General features: G+C 36.7%; 2 protein-coding genes across 2 annotated transcripts; one reads left to right on the forward strand and one right to left on the reverse strand.

Moving 5' to 3' along the window:
• The first annotated feature begins 1,813 nt into the window (after window positions 1-1,813).
• Window positions 1,814-10,387, forward strand: LOC107495175 (uncharacterized). Its single transcript, XM_016116273.3, has 10 exons — window positions 1,814-2,057; window positions 2,436-2,518; window positions 2,617-2,694; window positions 3,323-3,435; window positions 3,541-3,606; window positions 4,533-4,634; window positions 4,748-5,324; window positions 6,854-7,059; window positions 7,188-7,351; window positions 8,414-10,387. The coding sequence occupies exons 1-10, from the start codon at window positions 1,918-1,920 to the stop codon at window positions 8,547-8,549; spliced, it is 1,665 nt and encodes a 554-aa protein (XP_015971759.1). The 5' UTR covers window positions 1,814-1,917; the 3' UTR covers window positions 8,550-10,387.
• Window positions 10,181-10,901, reverse strand: LOC127748525 (photosystem II protein D1-like). Its single transcript, XM_052263126.1, has 2 exons — window positions 10,850-10,901; window positions 10,181-10,715 (listed from the first exon to the last, which is right to left on the reverse strand). Exons 1-2 carry the CDS (start codon window positions 10,899-10,901, stop codon window positions 10,219-10,221), a joined length of 549 nt encoding a protein of 182 aa, XP_052119086.1. The 3' UTR covers window positions 10,181-10,218.
• Between the last annotated feature and the right edge of the window lie 13,874 nt (window positions 10,902-24,775).

A 24,775-nucleotide genomic window follows, 5' to 3' on the forward strand; every position in this document is an offset into this window, starting at 1 on the left:
TTTGTAACTTTTAATAATTAAATAAAGATAGTATAAAATAAAAAAGTTTAGAGATAAGTAACACCTAAGCTTTTAGTACGATAATGAGGTGTTAAAAGTTAAGGTGTTACAATGGTACTGCACAAAAAAACTGCGACAGTAGGGTGTCATAGAGGCGGCGACAAAGGACAACACAGAGGTGTGGGCAGGGTTAGGAGGAAAGGCACGAGCGGTGATGCTAGAAACGTAAGGAGAGTCACTGGTGGTGTGACAAGGGAGAATAGGGAGGGCCAAACCGTGTCACCGGTGGTGTGACAAGGGAGAAGATGAAGAGTCAAATCGTGTTGTTGGTGGTGTGACAAGAGAGAAGACAAAGAGGTAAACCGCGTGGAAGGAGCTGACTGAAGACAAGGAAAAAAAACTGTGGTGTGGTATTTCGACGATAAAAAATGGTGACTTGGAAGCGGTGAAAATGAGAGAAGAAGGGAGAAGGAGGATGATGAGGAAATGAGGAAAAGGATAAAGAGAAAGATATTTTTTTATTTTAATTATTAAATGTATAAAAGATAAATTTTTCAAAAAGATGATTTTAATACTAAATGTGATGTTGGGGACTATTTTAAACAAACGAAAAAAAGGCTAAGAACGATTTTCATTTTGATCCTAAATTTTAAGGACTAAAACAACACTTATCTCGCCCTTAAAACGCAAGATAGATAAATCCAAATTAATTTATCATTTATATTTTTTGAAGGCAAAATCCTAATTTTTCTATTTATGGTTTTTTTTACTCTATCTTCTTAAATAACACTTATGATGAATGTGGTGATGTTTGAGAAGTTGAATGGGTGGACTAAATCTCTAAAGTAGTTTTTATTTTCACAACTTTTACTATTTTAGTCTCTCAAATTCAAAATTCATTATAATATTTTTCGAAATTCAGCTTTGGACACTATATTAATTTCTGGACCCTTTCTAGTACTAAGTCGGCAAACAAAATGTTGAACTAGTTCTGACTTACCACTCTATATACAAGATTAAACAGTGTCGTTTTATTTTAGCGCTTAAATAAGGCAAAACAAGAAGACGAAGAAGAGTTTATATAATGTGCAAACCATTTTATCTCACCTCATTCTTTAAAAAGATCTCGTTTTTGTCTTGTTTAAGCGACAAAATGAACAAACATCATTTAGCCTTCTGTCTAGTGTGACAAGTCTGAACTAACTCGGTATTTCGTTCGTTAACTCAATGTCGGAAAGGATCCAAGGACCAATGGGGATAAGTATAGTGAATTTTGAATTTAAGTGATTAAAATAATAAAAGTCGTAAATATTAGGGATCACTATGGGATTTAATCTGAATGAGTGTTAGTCGTTGATAATAAAAATTAGGATAAAATATATTTTTTTTTGTCAAAAATTTTAAAAATATCTTTTAATTTTATTTTATTTTAATTTTGTTCTAAAAAATTTCAAATTGTATTAAATATATCTCTGACAATTAAATTTTAAAAATTTTAAAATCATTTCAATAATAATGTATGAAAACTATGTGTGACTTGATTTGTCCGAAAAATTATTTTTGTATAATTATTATCGAATTAGTCATCAATTTTTTAAAAAATGAGCTTTTAAAAATATACTTGATTTAAATAAAAAAATTTTTAAACAAAATAAAACTTAAAAATAATTTTAAAAATTTTAACAAATAGTATGTTTTACTGTAAAAATTAAAATCACAAGGCTATGCACACATGTAATAACTAAATAACATGCAATATTAGGTGGTGGTCAGTCATCAACTTAGAAAATGTTCTTTAAAATTACCGTAAGCATTTGCAAATAAAGAACACTAAGCGGCAACAATTACTGTTGATCGTTTCTAGTTTTTTCCTATTTTCACCTTCATTTGCAATTCACACAAACCCTGAAGAACAAAATGGATGAAGAAGAGAGAAGAATCCTCCTCGACAGGGAAAGGTATCAGATCGAACAGATTCGCCAGCTCGATCTTGAGGAGTTGCAGATCGAGGAGGTTGATGATATTCTCGAATCTTCCGATGAAGACACTGACCCTACGTAATTGGCCTTATTCTTGTTTTTTCCTATGATTTTTCTCGATTCTATGGCGTTTAATTCGATTTAGCTATTTTTATTTGCGATTCTTGAGAGCTACAGCTGAAAATTCCATTTGGATGTGCTATATTAAACTGAAACAGAATGCTAAAATGCCTTATATACTTGGTTTCTTTCGTTTTTATTTGTTTTTGGTTCAATTGTTATTGAAATATGAAAAAGGAACATTTGGTGTTATAGGATTTGATGTAGTAGAGGCACAGTTAGCTGATTTTAATTCTTGGGAAATTGCAATTTGCACATGGATTCGGTATAATGGATCAAATTGAACTTTTTCTTAGTGTTACTGAGAGTCTATCGTTCATGCTGTGTGGTTTACAGTGGTCGCGGATTTGGCGGCGCAACCTTCGATGGCGAGTTCACTTACAATACCTGTGTAGTATCCTTACATTCATATTTGGGTGGTAGGTATTTGTCTATTGGACTTGGTTGTATGTATGTTCCCTTTTCTACTGTTACATGTTATTGTTTCATGTGAAGTGTGATAACTTGCATGTCACAGAGGTTGAAGACGCACGCCATAGGACAGCTTTCTATGATGGTGGTGCTGTATTGAACACTCCGCTTTTCTGTCTAGAAGGTATCTATGTCATCCTTCACGGATTTCAGTTTCATGGTCTTTTATCTTATAACATGGTTTTTTGTCAAAACTGACAGCTCTGTGGTTCTGCATTGTTGTCCTACTTTTATATACAACAAGTAGCTGAATATTCGTGTAAAATATTGATAAAATCTTGTTAAAAAGGCATAATGTCTTTGCAGTGTGCTTATGGATCATGTTTGAACATTTGAATCATCATTCTTTCTCTGAATATGAGTTACTGTCCTCTAAAACTATTCAATTTATAAATTAAAAAAGAGGTTTTGCTTTCACCATGGTAGTCCTTGTCAATCTTTTGCTTTTTCACTTGCCTTATTTTAAGGTTCTTTCTTTTGTTATATGTCTATTGGCGTCTGGATGGAATTTCAGGTGTCCTAACCTTTTCATTGTGCAGCACTGTCTTATGGTGCTTTTGCTCATTTTTATTTTGGGTCTCTATTCTACTAATGATTGTTGAATATATTCTTTCAAATGGTCAACTTTATTGCTCCTGGAGTAAAATTGGTGCAAAATTGTCATCGCTTGACTTATCATCTTGTCATCCTCATTTGCTTTGTGTAAATTCTTACTTACAGAAAGAACTGATGCTAATCCTAGCAATATTCAGGTGTCGTACTCTTTCCTGGGGCTACCCTTCCCCTGAGAGTGACTGAAGCAAATCTTGTGGCTGCTATTGGGAGAGCTTTGCGTCAGGTTGATGTTCCTTACACTATTGGTGTGGTAGGTGAACTTATTACCATGTCTGCTCATTCTTTAGTCATGCTTTGGATTCTTTCAGCTGTCCTTGAAAACATGAATTACATATACTTGTGGGTGCCTCTCCAGATTCGAGTTCACAGGGATACTGCAAATTATAGGATGAAAGCCGCAAGTGTTGGAACGACTGCAGAGGTATTTCCTGCCAACTATTGTGCTGTTTGTGACGTATTCATACTGAGGAAACCTTCTTTAGTTGTTATTCTAGAGTTTCACATCACAATATGTCCTGATTTGTTAACCAATAATCAGTGGTTATCTTGTTCATGATGGCTCAGTCTTTCTGGACTACGGTTAGAAGATATCCCAATGCTATTTCTTGCCCTCTATCCATGCTGGTTGATTGAAATCATATTTTGGGTGACAAATATCTGACCAAAGTCTTCATCAATATTGGTTGGTAACCTTTTGGATTGTGCCAGCTCCACTTTTGGCATGCATTAAAGCATTTCCTTGTCGTTGAGCAATCACAATAGCCATTAGCCTTTCTCAGCAGCATACTGATTAACCAACCATAAGTATGATTATCTCCTTCAAAAGATAGGATCCCTTTTCTCTTCTGATGACCCCCCCTCCTCTTCCTCTTGTCTTACGGCTCCCTCTTATGTTTCATATTTGGTGATATCTATCCAGGGCTCTAAGGATTGAAAACTCTGATACTTATAGATAGGAACCTCATAATGGAATAGGAAGAACGTAGAAAAAATGTTTGTATATGAATAATGATGGAACTTAATCAAATTAGAACAGCCTGTGTACTGAATATTTAGAAAAATGATTTTGTATGAGCAACATGAAGGCCTCAACACTTCCCAAACCTGTCATGTCACATCACATGCAACCCCCCCTTCTGTGTGTGTGTGTGTGTGTGTGTCTCTCTCTCTCTCTCTCGCGGACAAATCAGTTTATACATGTGCATATTTATACTCTGTACAATATTGAATGCTGAAGGTTTAGTAAGATGAGAAGCACTGTATTGGTGATCCACGACTTAATAATTGCTAAGCTACACTCTTTACATGTGTGTTAGTTCTAACAACTTGTGAAACCCATCCCGATAGATTCGACAATATGGGCGCCTGGAGGATGGTTCATTGAATTTGGTCACCCGTGGACAGCAACGCTTTCATCTGAAAAGACATTGGATTGATGCAGAAGGAGTGGTGAGAATACTATCATGTTTACTTCCTTTTATCCGCATTGGTTGTTAAAGGTTCATGACTCTATCCATTTGTCTTTTTCCTTCCCTTCGTTTGGTTGGGGTGGTGGTTCTTAGCCTAATGGAGAGATACAGATTATTGAGGAAGACATGCCATCGAGAATGCCACGGGATGCTTTTGGGAAGTTAGCACCTTTGAGTAATATACCACATAGTTGTGTCGTCTCACGTCTTCTACCCTCAAAGTATTCTCACCTAGGAGTGTGTGGATCTAAAGTTGGGGTAAATGATTCAGAAACAAATTCAGAAGATAGCTTTGAGAGTGAGCTTTCGCCAATGGATAGGAGAATGCACCATTCAATCATTGGCTCTGGCTATGACCATGACTTGATGGATGAATCAGCAAGCAGTGGTGATGATAAATTCTTGTATGAGTCTGATCAGGAAATTAGGTCTAACCAAAATGATTCTGACTCCTTGAGATTGTTGCTCTCTAACTATGGAAAAGATGCTGAAATTCAAGATTCAAGAATTGGGCATTGTTCTACTTCGGAAAAGCAGTCTTCCATAAGGGAACAGCTTAGGTGCCGTAAAACTATCGATGTCTGCTCATCACATAAAATGTCAAGAGCATTCTGGCCTCATTGGGTATATCGTATGTTTGACTCATATTGGCTTGCACAAAGAGCTTCAGGTAGTTTGGCTTTGCCTTCTCCAACTCTTTATCTGTCATTTCTTCAATGTTTATTTTTTGCAACATTGTTATAATATAAGTTGCTTAATTATGTTTTGCTTTTGTTTCTACATACTGCTTGGTCCTAATGATTCTAATTCAAACATGAATGTGTTAGAAATCTTAGAATCTCCAGGAACAGTCTTCTGGATTGGCAAGTGTATAATACTAACTAATGTATGCTTTTGTCCATTTTCCATTTTAGCTCAGATTTTTCTATCCCAATGTGATTGAGATATCGAATTTGTCATTTATAAGTTAACAAGACTAATATGCTAGTGTAATATTTAGTCTAATAAGAGTGTAGAAAGGTAATCAAGCTGCAAAACTTGAAAGTAGTTTGGGTATTCAGTCTAATAGTACTGTACAAAATGTATTTAAAACAGTAGAGATGAATAAGAATGAGAAAGGTAAACAAACTGGAAACTTAAAATGTTAGGAGCCTTCATTGTCCCCAAGAATCTCCCGACTTCTGCTCAAGTGATTCAGCAAGAGTTCCCTCCCATATAGAGCTAACTGCAGAAGGCACTCCTTCTCGGTCCTAGTCAGCATAACCTACTTCCTTACCAAACTCACATGCCCCACTTGGATCCAGGTCACCCTTGATCGTGTGTTTGTGTCAGTGCAACTCTCTCTTTGTAGAGTAACCCTTAGTTTAATATTCTGGGCCTTGATGCTGGGGTTCCTACTTCTTTTTTTTTTGTTTTTGACAGAAGAAAACATTTCATTCATAAACATAGCCAAGCGGCAGTTACAGATAGGAGAGATAACTTAGATCTAAATGTAAAGAACAAGATCAGATATGTTCTATGTTGAACTCTAAATGGAGAGTGGGCCCAATATTCAATAACGAGGGATCTTTACCATGCAAAAACAGAGACATATCTGAGTCTCTATAGTTTTTTCAGCTACACACAAAGTGCTGCAACAATCTGAAATATCCATTCTTCTTCTCCACTTAAATCTAAAATCTCTTATGGTCTGAAAGTAGTTCCATGAACAAAAAGCCAACTTCACTATATTCTTCTCCCAGATCTGTATCAACATATTCAAACCAACCACAAGGGGGAAAAAACACCACAAAAGGGAGAGAAAACACCACAAAGGGATATTGAAAGGGAAACATCAGAAACAAAAACAAATAAACAAAACCCAACTAAAAGCTCAGTAAGTCAGAGGGGGAGTGGGGGAAGAAACAAACTGAAAGATGAATATGCATTTTCTAAATGATGAAATAGTAGCTTTAAAAGGTATTTTTTACTTTAACCTCAGTGATTTGGGTATAACCATATGTGGTAGCGGAAATTCTACATTCATTCTATAACATTTTATTATATTTATTACTTAATTGATTCTTCTTTGTTGATTAATAATATGGTAAATTGGTATTGTATTAAAAAATGGATCTAACAAATTAATTTTGGTTCTTCTATGTTGGCTGTCAGTAATCACTTAGGGTAAAATCTAATAATTGTAATTGTAATATGTAGATATGTGGAAGCAAATAGTTGGGGCGCCAAGCGTGGATGGTCTTGTCAAAATGCCTGATGTTTTATCATTTTATATTGCCAGTAAAATACCTGTTTCTGAATCTACAAGACAGGAGCTTTTGGATATTGATGGCATTCCATACCGACTGCGCAGGGAAATTGAATTACTAGAGAGTATTGATCTTGTTCGGTGTAAGATCTGTCAGGTAATAATTATGTCTCGAAGATCCCTGATGTTTTCAATGCAGATAGATATAAACAGTTTGGGATTGTGTTATTCCTTTTAAGTGCACAGGACTAAAGTGAGGCTTGTTTCAACATTCTGAATTTGCAGGCTCTAATTGCAAAGCGAAGTGATATGTTAGTGATGTCTAGTGAGGGTCCTCTTGGTGCGTATGTAAATTCAAATGGTTTTGTGCACGAGATAATGACTCTATCGAAGTCAAAAGGCTTAGCCCTCATGGGGCCACCAGTTACAGAATATAGTTGGTTTCCCGGGTAAGTTTCAGTGCAATTTCATTTCCTCCGATTCTTTGATTGCCATAAGCATATCAGTTTATTTATATATGGAAAATGATATTTGTCTACCCAAAAGGGTGGTATACCGATATTCATTTAGACGTCAACTTAATCACCATTAGATTAACTGTCGACTAAGAAGTGTCTAGAGTGGACATCAAATTAGATGTACAAATAACTGCCATTTATAAATAGGGTGTTTTAAGAACCTATATTTTTTTATTTTAGATTAATTTATTTTATTTTAACTAATCAAATCAAATGTGGTAACAATAAGAAAAGTATAGGGAGCCAATGGTCTAAGCGTACAATGTGTACAATGGAGGTTTAGAAAGTATTAGAGATATGACCATTAGTGTTACATTGTCCTGTCAGGTTACGCTTTTGGGATGAGCGGGTTCATGATATGGTATTAGAATTCTAGATCCGAAAGGTCAAGGGTTCGATTCTTGGTGAATTCCAAAATTAACTTAAGTTTTTAGGATGAGTGATTTTATGACATGAGATGTTTATTATTCCTGGTATTCGGATGGTTATTCTAGATAGTGTGGGTGATGTTTATTTTATTCATGGACCAAAAGTTTAGCCCATTGTACACATTGTACAGTTAGGCCATTGGCTCCCTAGCACTACCCGGTAACAATATGACTGCAATCACTAAGGCTAGATGCACAAAATAGATACAACAGGAGAACGGAAAAATAAAAACCTTGTGAAGCATCTTCTCCCACTCATCCCAAAAGGCCCCTCATTTACGTGGTCGACCCTCTTTCCCAGCCAAATTCCTCATCCATGCTCATTTTCCGCTGCCACATTAGCAATTTGTTATTTTCTGGCCACATTATGAAACTTGAGTTTGTTTGAAATGAGACGGATAAATTGAAACCAAGCTGCTATTCTTCTGGGTAGTTTTCAAATAACAAAGCTGGGGATGTAAATCAATATTATTCTTTGATTAAAGGCTCCATGATGTTGGAGTACATTCTATTGGAATGTTTGAAAAGAAGATAACATGTTGGTCAAATTTCTGCACTTTGGCAGGTATGCATGGACAATCGCAAACTGTGGTACATGTGAAATTCATATGGGGTGGCTTTTTACGGCCACCAACAGAAAACTGAAGCCCAGGTCATTTTGGGGGATACGTAGCTGTCAAGTTGCAGAAGAAATGCGCTAAACCTCCAATTCTGGTTTAGTGGCCAAGTAGTTGAGTTTGATCTTTATACATTCACAACTAACTCAATGGAAATTCATAGTAGGATGCTGAAAATTGTATCATTGTGTGTATGCCTTTCTTTTTTACATTCGTTGAATAAAAGAAAAAGGATCATGCATACACAGACAGGTCATTCATGATGCTGAGTTCTTTATGTAGTTAGAGTAGAATAAATTTCCATAATAGTTCATGAGATTTACGGGATTACCCAATTTGATCTTCGAGGTTTCGAGGTTCCAATTTTACCATAGTGGTCCCCAGATTGAGCTTCGGACACCATAGTGGTCTCTGAATGTTTTTCTGGTGATGACTCGCCATTTCAGTGAAGACTAGCCATGTTGGTTCCTCCGCCACCCCACACCCTACACCTCTGCCACCCTCTTCTCCTTCCCCTCCCACTACACGGCACTCTCATCCTCAACTCTCTCCATCCCTCTCCCCCTCTCTCCATCCTATCCCTCTCTCTCCTCACCAGAATATGGAAGAGCCCAGGCCACTGAGGCCTTGCATTATATCTAGATCTATGATGTGAACCCTTTTTTCTTTCTCAAACGCTTCTTGAATTGCTTGGTTGGCGGTGAAGTGGGAGAACTTGATGAAGGGGCTGATTCCGTTGAAGACTTGGAAAGCAGAAGCAACTTTCTGGCTGTGAGGAACGATTGGCAGCGTTGCGTAGATTCCGAGGCAAGAGCTTACCATTTCTGTGGCATTGCTCGTGGTGGTTGCCGGTGTTGTAACAAGATCTTCTTCAGGTTGCTGAGGTGGCTTTCCTTGCGGTGGCAGCGGCAGTGATGGTAAAGTATGGCCAATGAAACTGAATTGTTGTTAGAATCTAACGGTGTTGGCGGTACTACAGGCTAGTACTGATTCAAAGATGAATCTTGAAAATGCATAGTGCTGTAAGCATGCATGTTTGAAGTATTTGTTTGCTTCATAACCGAAGCTTTGTTTTGTGGAGGTGGTGGAGGCGGTGGTGCTGCAGCCCCAGCACCGGCGGAGGAGTCAGAAGTGAGGAGGCAGAGCCTGTACTCAAGAAGCATGGCCACGTTTGGGTTGCAAGGGTATATAATCTCCCTGACGTTGATGAGCTGAGGGATTGAGACACTATTAGAGCTGTGAGTTAGATCCTTCAATATTCCATCGATCCAATTAGAAGCGGCTGAAGTTTCATCCATGGAAGAAGAAGGTGAAGAAGTAACAGCCTCAACAATATTTGCAGTGTTGTTCCTTATACTTGTGGTGTTGTTTCTTTGGGTTTGTGAAGATGAAAAGAGTGGCAAACTGGGGAATCCGCAAATAACAAGCATAGTGAGATATATTAACCTTAGATTCTAGTGAGCATTCTTATCTACCAAAATTGTTTTGTAACGGAAGACAATGGAGAAGAAAAATGAGTCATCTATGTCCGAATACTGGGAACAACACTCAAGGTATAAATTCATCAAAGATATAGACAAGAACTTGAAGTACTTTCATAAGGTGGCAACAATTAAACACAGAAGAAAACTGATCTTGGAATTACAAGGAAGAAGAAAGCTAAAGAACGAGAATTAAGTACTGAGAAGATTTTTCAACAACTTGTATATTGCTCCTTTACTTTCAAAAACTCGTATCCCTTAAGACAAAAATATTATCCATTTAGAGATGGAGCCTCGACTGCAGCTAGGTCTAGAGGGAAGTTATGAGCATTACGTTCATGCATAACTTCCATACCAAGATTAGCTCGGTTAATAATATCAGCCCAGGTGTTAATTACACGACCTTGACTATCAACTACAGATTGGTTGAAATTGAAACCATTTAAATTGAAAGCCATAGTGCTAATACCTAACGCGGTAAACCAGATACCTACTACAGGCCAAGCAGCTAGGAAGAAATGTAAAGAACGAGAATTGTTGAAACTAGCATATTGGAAGATCAATCGTCCAAAATAACCATGAGCAGCCACAATATTATAGGTTTCTTCCTCTTGACCGAATCTGTAACCTTCATTAGCAGATTCATTTTCTGTGGTTTCCCTAATCAAACTAGAAGTTACCAAGGAACCGTGCATTGCACTGAATAGGGAGCCGCCGAATACACCAGCTACGCCTAGAGGGATATACCAAGAATCTGGTTTGGTGGTGACTTGGTAAAGAAGATCAAAGAGAGAAGGCAGAAGAAACTGAAGCTATTCCCTCGGATGAAGAAATTAGAATGGCAGTGTGGCCACGTGGATTGTCGAGAGTTTCATAAAGAAGACATAAACATTGGGCTTGGACTTCCGTCATACTGTGAAAGTTCTTTAGCAATAGCTTTAGATGGAATCGTCATAATGATTTTTCTCCTCTAGGGAGCTCTTCTTTTCTCAATAGGAGAGTCTTCTAAAGAATTTTGGGTTCTTCTCCAAAAAGAGAGTTACTTTTAACCTTGTTTCAATAACCAAATCTATATATTCTCACATAATTCTCGCTCAACTTGAACCTCCAAAATCACTGGAAACCTGAAATACACAACAACTTATTTTTAGCAACCTACAACATGAACAATATTGAAGGAAAAGTCATCAAACTCAACAAGCCAGGAGAACTGGAATATAAGAAAGGCTGCTTAAATGTGGTGGGCAAGTTAATAAGTGACAAGGAGATAAATTTTAAAACATGTAAGAATGCTTTGCTGGGAATGTGGGAAACCCTCAAGGTGTTGCAATTACAGACATTGGATGGAAGAAGATGTTATTCAGCTTCCAAGATAGGAAAAAAGGACTGCAGATTATTCAGAATTGTCCATGGAATGTCAAAGGAAATTTGGTCAATCTTAGATTATGTGTAAGAATCGCAATTAATCAAACCAGTTAATTAAGTGGTTATATTGCCCAATTTTGATTCTAAAAAGTTAGAGTGAGAATTTGAGGTTTTAAACATCATTTTTGGACTCAGTGGGTCTTTTTGAGTCAGAAAATGTGTTTTCTGCGAAAAATCGTAAAAAGCCGCAAACCGACAGTTGAACTGGTTGAACCGGTTCAAGTTTGTCCGGTGCTGCGCGAGAAAAAGTAGAAACAGTCAAAAACCTTAGAAAAACAGTAGAAATGGAAAACCGGGCGTTAATTTTAAAGATTTGGACCGAAGTTAGGACAAACGAGCTAAAAACGCTAATGGATTGAACTGGGCCCAAGTTGGACCCAAGTCCAACATATATAAAGGTTCATTTAATGAACCCTAGCCTCATAAACACACACACTTCAGAAATTGAAAGAGGGAGAGAAGAAGAGGTTGAACCCTAATCACCTCAATCTTCTCAAGCTCATATCTTGAGTTCTAGAGCTCCGATTGGCGTGCCGTCAGCGATTACGCGTTCCTTGTGAAGAGCTCTACAAAATTCATCCAATAAACTCTAGAGGTAAGCTCAAAATTCTCCTAGTTCTTCTCTTCGAAATTTCGGGTACCTAGGATTTTTTGATTAAGTGAGTTTTTGTGATTCTTGATGTTTAGGTTCACTCTAATCCTTGCTTAGCTTTGGGTTTTGCCATCCAAATCTGTTGGGAAAGGTAAGAGGCTTTGATCTCTTGTGAACTTTTGATTTATGTTGAGCCCTAGGTTGATTTTGTAGTAATTTATATGTATATAGCTTGATTATTGTGAGTTTGGGGCTTGTTGGTGCTTGTTGGAGCTATATTGGTGGTTGAATTTTGGTTGAAAGCTCATTTGGTTCATATTGGGGGATCGACCAAGGTATGGTTTCGATTTTCTCTATGTAGTATATAATATTCATGGACACTTAGCCTAGTGATCCATAAGATAGGATTGGATTTGAATGGTTGATGAGTGGTTGAATGATATTGTATGATGATGTTTGATGAAATGATGATTTTGAGTTTGATATTGATGATTAATAGTGGTATGATGAGGATAAATGATTTGGAAAGTTGAGGAGTGAATTATGTTGATAAGTGTGATATTGGTGTTGATTGATTGGTGATGTAGTTGAAAAATTGTTAATGAAGTGTGATATATGGGATATATTGATATTGATATTGTGGATAAAGAAAAGTGAAGGAAAAATGTGGTAAGTTTGGTGTAATATGATATAGGGGATTGATTTTGATGAAAAGTGGAGTTTGGAATGGTTTGGTTTGGTTTTGGTTGTGTTTTGCAAAGCAATTGTGAAAATTGTGATTTTGGGTAAAAGTGAAATTTTGATAAACTTTGTCTGATCGTAACTTTTGCCTCGATTTTCAAAATTGGTTGAAATTTGTTTAGAATTAAAGATCTTTGAAAACCCTTTAAATCGGTATAAAGTTTGGAAAATTTGGAATTTTGTAGAGGAAGTTATGATCATTCAAAGTTGGTGTTGAAAAATTGGAAATTTTGCAAAGGTACCGAATTATGAGTTTTTCTGGTATGTGCGCACGCACACTCTGCAAAAACTGTGACCTGTATGTACGCACAGACCTGTGTGTCTGCACACGCAGAGGCAGGTAATCTGTCTGCAGCGTTGGCACAGCTTGTGCGCGCGCACACCAATGAAAAAACTTGTGCGTACGCACAAACCTGTGCACACGCACACGTTGGGGAGGCCAGTCTGTTGGGGGCGCTGGCACAGGTTGTGCGAGTGAACAGACCCTTTTATGTTTTGACACCTGTGCGTACGCACACTTTTAAAAATTCCTGGGCGTGCGCACGCACACTCCTGTGCGGACGCACACACCCTGTTTCTCAAATTTTGCTTTGTTTTCAACTATTTCACCTTCCCGACGAAGTTGTAAGCTTTTATAACACCTTTTTAAGACTTTTGGACATATTTTTTGGTGCTCAAACATGGGAAATGGTTTAAGGGTTTTAGACACTATTATTTAGAAAATGTTAGCAAACGGAGTACTAGGTTTTTGTTGTTTTGAAGAAGGCTTGATGATGCGTGATGAATGGGTGATGAATGTGATGCGAAATCAAGGAACTGAGATGTAAATGAACAGTGGTTGAAAAGTGTCAAGGACTCTGAATGAAATGATGGATCCACTGTGTACTAAAAATATTTTTGAAAACCATTATACTACTGTTTTATTTTGAGGTTATGAGACGCTATGCGCCTGGTAGGGACGGTGGTTAATCCCGCCTGTCGAGGTAGCGGTGGCAGCGTAAGGACAGTGGTTAATCCCACTTGCGCTTAGATGTGAGGACGGAGGCAAGAGGTCCCACCCACATCCCTTCGAATCATCAGAGCGTACAGGCGCAAAACCTTGGATAGTGATCCGAGCACTATATCTCGGGGGTTCCCACACCATGATTCCGAAGGGCAACATCTCCATGGGAATGTGTCGGGTTGGCAGTTGAACCGACAATGTGATATCACAGCCAGTAGGGTAGACATTCATCATATGCATTTTCTACCTGCTTGTATGCTTTGCCGACTTGACATTATTTTCCCTATCTGTTAAATATGTCTAATTGCTACTTGTATTAATTGTTGTATATGTCTCTACTTGTATTTTACTTGTATTGTATATACTTGTGCTTTACTGAGGTTGAGGAGGTTCAGAAGGCGGTGACGATGGGATCGCATGGCGGATCGGTTGGTGAAGGCTGGGGGACAGCGGTGGTTGATTAGAGTAGAAATTTCCTAAGGTAGATTACCCTGTCATGGTGCTACGGCTTAAGTTGTATTGAGGAATTACATATTATGCTGTTTTGTTTTAGAATGCTTTAAGCTTGAATCTTTTGATGGATATGGAGTCTAAGATTGCCTTTGACGTCCCGGGGTCTTATATCCTACATCACTGGAAACTGTTACCATACTGAGAACCTCTGGTTCTCATACCATATTTCTATTGTATTTTTCAGATGCAGGTCGCAACCCACCTCGGTGAGTTGTATAGTTGGTGACAGGAGCGGAGGATCTGGATATCTTTTGGAGTCCTTTGAGTTATTATATGTATATGTCTCTCATTTTTGTATTTTGTTTCGCCTAGAGGCTTGTATTTGAGAGAACAAAACTTGCATAAGCTGTTTTTACTATCTGGTTTCATATATGGTCTGTACATGGCTAGCCGGCTAAAACTCCGTGAGTCGTGGCTAGCGTCTTATGATATTATATTATTATACTATGATGTTTTGTTATTCTATATCTGTTCTTATGCGTTAAGTCAGTAGCTTTGTTAGTACATTTTGCGCTTTTGAAAACCTATTTTTGAGCTGTATTCTTCATCGGGCTTCTAAATATTACTAATTCCTTCTATATAATATATGTAAAATCTTAGAACTGTCGTAACCTTTGATTAACCTTTGCTTTATAACGTGAGGTAAGACCTAGGCTAATTTAGGTGTTACATTATGGAGGGAGGGCGAATCAGTTTTTGATTTTGATCATGACTTCATGGAGTTTTGGATTCAAGTACATGAAATTCCGCATGACTTCATGGACAAAGAGACAGGTATCCTTATCGGCGAAATGTTAGGAGTCTTGGCCGAAGCTGAAGATCCAAAAGTAGATGGCATCCTCAGGCGACCATATCTGAGAATCAGGGTTAGCATCAACATCACCAAGGCGCTGCCTATAGGATTCTGGTTAGATAGAGAGAAGATGACATTGTGGGTCTTTTTCAAGTATGAGAGGTTGCCGGATAGCTATTATTTCAACTGTGGTATACTAGGCATGAGAAAAAAACATGCAAGAATCCAACAGCCATGGCATGCTGGGATTCAACAAAGAAGAAATACTCATTGGGACTGGAAGTAAGTCAAGGATGACCAGGTCCAACCATGGGAGGAGGCATCTTAAAACAACAAGGTTGGAGAGAGAAAGGGGAGGAGCAAGCGCGTGAACATCTGAGCCCTAATAGAGAGAGTGGTGAAGAACAAAGCTCTGGGAAGAGTAGGATTAGGATTGAGCGAGTACTACAGTAGAAAATTCGGGAGGAAAGTGTTTGGGAAAACCAAATAAGGAGAGAAGAAGAGATGACAGATGCAGAAGAGCGGGTAGAAGAAGTACCAAAAATTCCTGATTTTCAAGAAGAGAGGGATACACAGTGTGACCTAGGAGCAGCCTATAAACTCAGCAGTCTCATTAAGGAGATAAGAGAGAGGAACAACAAATAGGCCAATAACAAAAAGGCCCAGAAGGGAGAAAGGAGGTATGAGGAGCAGAAATCAGGTGGAAACGGACAAACAAGGGATATTGGGCCTAACATAGGGGCATTACATCTGCAAGCATGAAATGTTGAAGAAAGTGGGCTTAATCATTATATAACTGAAGAAGGAGAAGTGAACAGCTATAAAATGGAAGATTGAAAGTTGGGCCCGGAAAAAAAGAAAAAGAAACCATAGACCAAGAATTAAAAAGACTTATGTTAGCAAGAACGAGGGAGAAACAAGCGTGTGAAGCCGGAATAGAGGGGGAAGGAAAATCAAGAACCGTTGAAGGGTGGAACGGAGGAGAATGCTTTAAGGAAGCTATCCAAGGAAGCTCAGAATGAAGAACATGAATTTCGGGGTCAGCATGTCAAGCCTGGAGAGAACACTTACTATGTAGAGTTAGCAAGTGATGAAGATGAAAATAAAGGAACGGAAGCACGGACAGATTGGGAAACGCGATTAGCTAAGAAGTTGGAATTGAAGCTAAACTTGAAAAGGAAACGAGAAAACAAACAGGTTCCATTGCTAACATAAAAGGAATGGAAGGAGGAGCAAGAGAACAGAGAACCCAAGAAATTAAAGAATAGCATCACCACTCTGGGCACAAGGGAGTATCAGTTAGCCGTACATGTCTCTGGTCAGATTAAGGGGATACAAATGGCTGAGGAGGCGGGCCTTAACATGCCCCAACCTCAGCCATGAGTATCATTAGCTGGAATTATTGGGGAATAGCGGTTGCCCTGACAATTTCTGAATTGTATAATCTATGTAAAAAAGTTAAGCCGCTTATAGTATTTTTAATGGAAACTATGACCAGTCAAGAAAAAATGAATAAGATAATAAGAAGGCTAAATTTTGACAAGATATTTTGCGTAGAACCTCGGGACTTGTCCGGCGGACTATGTTTATTATGGAAATCAAATACTAATATCGATGTTTATGAGTGGTGTGATAATTATATTAAAGCTAGCATTAACATTAATAATGTTTTGAAATGGCAGGGAGTATTTGTGTATGGTAACCCAGTCTTCCAAAAGCGAAGGAAACTATGGCAGGAGCTTACGGTAAGTAATACGAGCAGGAAAGAACCTCAGCTTATTTGGGGGACTTTAACGATATTCTAAGTCAAGACGAAAAGGTAGGCATTCATCCACAATCAAGAATTTATTTAGATACTTTTAGAAGGTTTGTAGATGATAATGGTTTAATGGATATTGACCTTAAAGGAAGTAAGTACCATGGTACAACAATCCAAGAAACAACTTTATCACTAGGGAAAGGTGTTAGTGAATTGGAAATGGCTGCATATGTACCAGAATGTTATTCTAAAAACTGCTCCGATAATAAGTTCAGACCATTGTGCCTTAATTTTGGAAACACAACCGTGAGACCGGATAAAAAAAGAATTCATGTTTTAGGCTTTTTGGACAGAGCATGAAGAGTGCGAAGAGGTAATTAGGAGGAGTTGGCAGCAGGATGATGGAAACAGAAACTATTGGAATCAATTTACTAGAAAGAGAAGCAGATGCAAGAGAGAGTTGATAGAGTGGAGCAAAAGAAAGTTTAAAAGAGCAGATAAAGAAATAGAAAAAAAGAAAAGTGAGCTACATCAAGTATAACAGGGCGATATGACGGATAGAGATCAAAGAAGAGAGAGAGAATTGAAGAACCAGATATCATATCTTTGGAAACAAGAAGAAAAGTATTGGGGACAAAGATCAAGGTTGAATGGTTAAAATGGGACGACAAAAACACAACCTTCTTTCATGCAACAACAATACAGAGAAGAATGAGGAATATAATTGACAAATTGAAAGATGAGACAGGACATTGGATATAAGGAGAAGTAGACATAATGAGGTTAGCTAAGCTGTTTACTTCTGAAAGGGATAAGAACCTGAAACAGTGCATAAGAGATATACCAACAAGAGTCACTAGAGAGATGAATGATGAGCTAATGGCAATGATCAAAAACGAGGAAATTAAGGAGGCAGTCCTTAGTATGGAAAGCTTAAAAGCTCTGAGGCCAGATGGTTTAAACGGGCTATTCTTCTAATAGCATTGCGATATTCTGAGTAAAAAAGTGTGCGGTGTGGTGAGACAGATTTTTGAAGACAGTAACTTACCAGAGCACTTAGGAGAAACAACTGTTGTTTTGATTCTCAAAGTGAGTCAACCGGAAAGCCTGAATCACCTCAAACCCATTAGCTGCTGTAATTTCATATATAAGATTGTAACAAGGGTCTTGGTTGGAAGGTAAAAGAAAGTGCTAGATGTCATCATATCTCCAGTTCAGAGCGCTTTTATAAAAGGAAGACTCATACAAGATAATATAGTAGTAGTACAAGAAGTGTTTCACAAATTAAATAGAAAAGGAAATCATGGAAGCAATGACATAGCCATCAAATTGGATATGAATAAGGCATATGATAGATTGAAGTGGAATTTTCTGCAAAGGGTCATGGAAAAGTTCGATTTTAGTAAAGAATGGGTGAAGTTGATGATGAGCTGCGTGAAAAGTGCTACTTATTGATTTAAAATAAATGGAAGATTGTCAACCAAGATCTACCCTCAAAGAGGTTTCAGACAGGGAGATCCTCTATCGCCCTATCTCTTTATCTTAGCAGCAGAAAGTTTTTCTGTTCTCATGGAAAAGGCGTTGAGGGATAACCTTATTTCAAGAATAAGGTTAGCTCCAACTGCGCCGGTCATCACTCATCTATTATTCGCTGATGATTGTATTATTTTTGCAGGTGCGAATAAGAAGAGGAGATTTATCAACTAATTCATATCATAAATAAATATACAGAGGCATCAGGACAAAGAATTAATACTGAGAAATCTAGACTGATTTTTGGAAGTCAAGTATCTATCCAAAAGAGGGTAAATATTGAAGAGATCACCAGAATGGCGTCGTGGGAAGATCCTGGAAGATACCTAGGGTTATCGGCGAGATGGGGAAGATCAAAGAATAAGGCGCTGGAGTGGATACAAGAGAAGATTCTAGACAAAATGCAAGGATGAAAAGAGAAATTATTAAATCAAGTTGGAAAGGAGTTTTTGATAAAGGCAGTTATACAGGCGATTCCAGTCTATGCCATGAACATCATCAAATTCCCTAAATGTTTTTGCAAGAAAATCGAATCAGCAATTGCGAGATTTTGGTGGACAAACAACGGAAAAAAAAGAAGCATTCATTGGAAGAGCTGGACAAAAATGACCAAGAGCAAATCAAACGGAGGCTTGGAGTTTAAGGATTTAGAATGCCAAAACATAGCAGACTTGGCTAAGCAAGCTTGGAGACTTCTAAAGGAGGAGGATGCAATATGGGCTCGGATACTAAAGGCTATTTACTACCCTAATTGCAGCTTATGGGAAGCGGAAAATGGAGGAAATGCATCATGGATATGGAAGAGTATATTGGAGGGAAGAGATTTCCTCAGAAGGAAGGGAAGATGGAGTGTAGAAAATGGAGCAGAGATCGATATTTGAGAAGATAATTGGGTGGTAGGAATAGACAAGTTGGGGAGAGGCGGAGAAAATCGATTTAGAAGAGTGAGCGAGTTGGTAAAAGAGGGCGAGGGCTGGGACTTAAACAAAATTCATGACATATTCCATGGTAATGTGGATGAACTGATAACTAGAACGCCCAATAGTTTGATTAATAAAAAGGATCACTTTATTTGGCTGTATAGAAATGACAAACAGTACTCAGTCAGAACCGAATACCATGCTGCGAAGGAGGAGAAAGACTCAAAGGAAGAGACAAAACTCAGCAAAGCATCGACGATTAGACTTTGAGGGAGGTATGGTAGACTATTTGAAGATTACCAGTGCCAGGAAAGGTTAGAATATTTTTATGGAAAGCAGTGCACAGAATTCTGTCAGTGAACACGAATTTATATCAGCACAAAATTGCAGTTATACCCACGTGTAGCATATGCCAGGAAGAGGATGAGACAATAGAACATGTACTACTTTTGTACCCGTTGACTAGAGCGGTGTGGTTTGGATCTAGCCTTCAAATTGTGCCTACGACCTATAATGTGAAATCTTTTGAAAAATAGATGATGAACACAATTGAAAAAATCAAGAGTGAGACAGGAAATGAATAGGAAAAAATTTTGTGCAATTTGGGATGTGATTGTTGGTGCATTTGGAAAGCTAAAAATCATCACATATTCCAGCAAACAAAAATCAATCCAGAACAGGCAGTAATCTATTCTGAGCATCTTGCAGCAAAATACCATAATACAACAAAGGTGCTCAATAGAGATAACTAACCTATGATAGGCCGGAATGGTGAGAGTTGGAGAATTACCTGGAGGCCTCCACCACACAATAGGGTGAAAGTGAACACAGACGCGACATTTCACAGGGGAACAGGCATGGCAGCATCAGCAGCGGTGGTCAGAGACTGGCAAGGAAAAATAATCACTGGGACAACATCAACATTTAGGACAACATCAGCTTTAGCAGCAGAAGCTCAAGCATACAGAGAAGCTCTCATTCTCATTAAAAATCTACAGATAAGGAATTTCATATTAAAACAGATTGCTTACCTCTGATTCAAGCGATTAAAGCAAGAGCGCCCTTAGCTGAAGCAGACGCAATTATCAGAGACATTCTCCAACTGCTGGAAAAGGCTCCAGATGTGGGAGCTACTTGGACTCCACGAGAAGGTAACAATTTAGCTCACCAACTGGCAGCGATGACAGTGGGCAATCAACTACAGAGATATTGGGCAGTTAATCCACCAGTACAGGTCAGGAATATAATCAGAACAGAAGCAGAATTCGCAATTCTTCAGCATAATCAATACAATCGAAATCAAGATAATTAAGTTTCAGTTTCAACCAGCCTTCAAGGATGCCTAAGAGATGAGGGGTTACCTGGGAGGGTAGAAACGGGAACCTGTGACATGCACGAAGCGCCATATGATGACTGTGAGACCAGGAACCTCACGGCAGACGCAGGTGTACCACCAGGAGCGTCAGCGACGCAGGTCTTCGGCGCTGGGTGACTATGGCAGAACCTAAGTGGAAAAGCTGCGAATCTAGGCTGGTGACATCGCTGAGGAGGACCGACTATGAGATCACCTCCATGCATCAAGTCGTCGAGCTGCTGATGGAAGGTTCGATGACAACGCTGGAGCGCCAAGACATTTGCTTTGAGGAAGAAGAGAAGAGCTTCGATTAGGGTCGAGCATTAAGAGGTTGGGTTGCTGGGCGAATTCAGATTCTGGCCCAAAACCAAATCCAAAAAAAAAGATGGAATGTTAAATTTGGTCTTTGAAATTTTTATCATTAATTAAAACAATTTTTTATTTTCAAAAATAATTGAATTAATTTTTGAATTTACAAATTGTGAATATCTATTCGTCTTTAATTCAAATATTGTTAGAACTTTAACATGATCAAATAGTTGTTTCAAATTAATTAATTAAACTTATTTTAATATTTATACTAATATAAAACTAATTAACCAAAATGAGTCAAATTAAAAATAATTTTAAAGATATGTCTAGAATTTTTTTAAATTTTTTATATTTTGAAAATTTCAACAAAAAGTTAGATTAAATACATAAGATCTTTACTCTTTAAAAAAAAGTTTAATTATTCTGTGAATCTTAAAGTTTTATCAAATTTTTAATTAAATTTTTATATATTTCTTTAATTAGATATTTATATTATTTTTTATTTTTTAATTATGTCTTTTTCGTATAAAAGATATTAAACTTAATAGAATATTTCTCTCAAAAAATATGTAGTTAAAGATCTAGTTAAGTTCTTAATTATGGATATTTTCAATTTATAGAGAAATATTTGGTTAAACATTTTTTACATTCAGAAGGACCTGATTATAAAATTAAAAATAGTGTAAAGACTTAATTAAAAGAAAAAAAATATAAAAACCTAATTAAAAATTTGATAAAATGATAAAGACTAATAGAGTAATTAAACCAAAAAAATATTAAATCTAGGTGTTCAAACTTTTTAAAATCAAGTTATAGCAAACTTCCTCTTCGAACGTACATATATACGTGGCCACTACTACTGTATCTTTTTTGTCTTCCTTTTCTTTAAAGTTATACTCTCTTATACCTATATTCATCCTTAAAGTTGCACTCTAAATCTGGAATCGTCCTTTAAACAATTTACGTTACTTAGGCGCCATCAAAAAGCTGATACGGACTCGTTTTTGACACGTTGGCAAGGTAATAACTAACTGATGTGAAGGATATAATACCCTAACTTTTAGCATGTCATGATCGTACCAAAAGTGAGACATTACTGACCTGTTTTCCATATTTACTGTTTAATACTGAGTCTTTAGTTCGATTTTGCGTTTTAATTTTTAGGAAAAAGCCGAAAAATTTTGTTTTTATTATATAAAATCATATATCAAAGATCTCCAAGCAATACTAGTCACATAGTTATTAATAATAATAAATATCATGCAAAAAAATTCAAATGAAACTCAGATACAAGTCCTATCTCTCTGTATAAAATAAAATCTTAACTAACAAAGGCGAGGGAATTCTAGGAAAGCGACTCAACGCATAAACTTAACTCAAATAAGACTAATAATCGCCCACAGCTTCCAACTGAGTCTTCGAACCTATGTCACTGAAAGGGTGAAAGATTTTGTGGTGAGAACAAACCACACATTCTCAGTAGGGAATGGGAATGCCGTAAGAGTAATGAAATAAAATGCAAATAATTAACTTTACTTAATAAAACTATATTTTTATCAAACCTTTTGAAAATACTTTTTACTATTACTTTATATAATTAATTACCTTCTTTAAATTTTTCGAACTTAAGACAAATCTCAATCGCAACCTCAGTTCTCAGTCACCTCAATACACAAACTAATAGCACAGAAAATAGATCAACACACAAACAAATAGCAATAAGACAAACAGCACAATCACAAAGAGACAAGATAAGCAAACACAATCAAATGCAAATGTGCAAACAATGATGATGCATGTCTAGTCCTATCGCATGTAATGAGCTCATTTGTCGGTTTCGACCCGCACCTGACGCAATCCGACTTGTAAGTCAGATAAGGCATGCCAGCAGCAGAACCTCTGCAAGTTTCTACTTCTTGCAGGCACTGATTCTCCAACTGAAGTATGCCGAACATGACCTCTGCAAGTACTTGCAGGCGTTGATTCTCCAGCTGAAGCATGTGCCACTTTCTCCTGGAAGCCATTCCATACATACGGGCATCCCCGCACAATCATTTATACATAAAGCCCACGACTTAACATTCTCACATCAGCACCCTAACTAATTACTTTTCGTCACCCTCTCATGACCTTTTATTCATTTTATAATCACATGTGCCGTGTTCTCTTTCCTCTTTCCTTCTTTCTCTTAACAAACCGAACTCAAAAATAATTTGAAACAAAATCTATTCTAAAAAAAATTGAATGTAAAATCTTATACTTTCTTAATAAATCAAGGTGAAAATAAGACTTTTTGTAATAAATCAAAATCAAATAGTTTTCAATAATTAAAATGTTTTCTTTGAAGTTAAGCCACTTTCTATTTTAATAAAATTTAGACCTTTCAAATCTTATGTTATTGAGTCAAGCCAATAATGATTAATAAATCAAATTTCAATAATTTCTTAAAATAAGGTTATAAATGAGATTTTAAAAATAAAATCACTTTTCGAATATTTTTACAAAAATTGGACAGCATTTTCCTTTAAAATTGGACTTCACCACTCTTTTCGCGTTCCAACCGAACCATTCTCAACTTTTTTTCAACTGTTTCCAATAACTCAAACTAATTCCAATATTAGAAATCATTTTCAAATCTCAATTCAATACCAACAAATCAAATCGAAATCAATCTCACCAGTTAATCACTCACAACAATGAAACCAATCATAATCACAGCCATAACCCAAACTCAATTCATCAATTACTCATATAACAGGTTTTCAATAATCAACTCAACATATTCAAATTAATAAATAATCTCAACCAATTTCATCACATTCCATTATATTCACAATCACCAACAATTTCAATCTCATCAATTTTTATCAGTTAATTAAACGAGACATTTATGAATTATGTGTAATTATTCACTAAACTTCAATGGCATTCGTAAATTAAAAAATTAATTTTGAAATAAATCTCTTACTTTTGTACGATATTTTGAAAAAAATTTTTGATCGAACTACTGAAAAAAAAGACATAAGAAGTTGTTTGTGCCTCTTAAAACTTCAATTAGCCAAATTCAAAAAAAAAAAGAGTTACGTCACTGTCAACTTTTACCAAATAAAAATAACATCAATATATAATAAAAAAATACAAATATTTTTATTAAATTAGATTTTTTATTAGAATTACAAATCTCAAGGACGGAAAAGGTTCATGGCTTCCATGGAATCTCTCTTCTCTCACTCACGGTCTCTCCCTCTCTTTTCTTTCGTAAATGGCTTTGTGATGAAAAGAAAGAATAGATTAATGTTAAAAGTTTTCAAAAGAAAAGGGCTAGGTGTCATGGAAAGGATATGTCATTGGTTTTATGTATACTTTCTCTATATATACATGCATGGATAAGCCACGTTTGGCTTTTCTTGCTTTTTGTTTCCTTAATTAAACCGCCAAATGAATGTAACTAATAATAATAATAATAATAATATTTATAGAAATCAATTTAAATTTTAACTAACAAAATAGTTTTTAATAGATAATTTAAAATAATAAAATAAATTATAATTAAATAAATTTCTTTCGAATTCTGCATCTTCATCCATTGATGGAAGAGGAGGTGGCAGCAAACAAACAATAAATTGCTGCTTGTGTTGCTGCGGCCCATTCCAATCCAAACATTCTCAAGACCAACTGCAAGTCTAAGTACGATTATTCTCTCTACTTATGATTCCGACCACGATGGTAATTGGTTCTCTGATATGAGTTTCTTTTATTCCTCTTCAGCTTAATTTCATAATTTTCATATTTTTATTGAATTTTTATTGTTCATTATAAAAATGTTAATGTACTATTAGTTATTGGTGGAAATTCAGGTGCAGTTAACTTCACGTGAAGTTAAT

This window comes from Arachis duranensis, chromosome 6 (assembly GCF_000817695.3).
Source record: "Arachis duranensis cultivar V14167 chromosome 6, aradu.V14167.gnm2.J7QH, whole genome shotgun sequence".
Classification (NCBI taxonomy): domain Eukaryota; kingdom Viridiplantae; phylum Streptophyta; class Magnoliopsida; order Fabales; family Fabaceae; genus Arachis; species Arachis duranensis.

Coding starts and splice junctions, on each gene's coding strand:
- LOC107495175 (XM_016116273.3), top strand. CDS start 1,918: ATGGATGAAGAAGAGAGAAGAATCCTCCTCGACAGGGAAAGGTATCAG. Junction 3,607..4,532: donor GTGTTGGAACGACTGCAGAG/GTATTTCCTGCC, acceptor CCATCCCGATAG/ATTCGACAATATGGGCGCCT. Junction 7,060..7,187: donor TTCGGTGTAAGATCTGTCAG/GTAATAATTATG, acceptor CTGAATTTGCAG/GCTCTAATTGCAAAGCGAAG.
- LOC127748525 (XM_052263126.1), bottom strand. CDS start 10,901: ATGACGATTCCATCTAAAGCTATTGCTAAAGAACTTTCACAGTATGAC. Junction 10,716..10,849: donor ACTTTCACAGTATGACGGAA/GTCCAAGCCCAA, acceptor TTCTTTACCAAG/TCACCACCAAACCAGATTCT.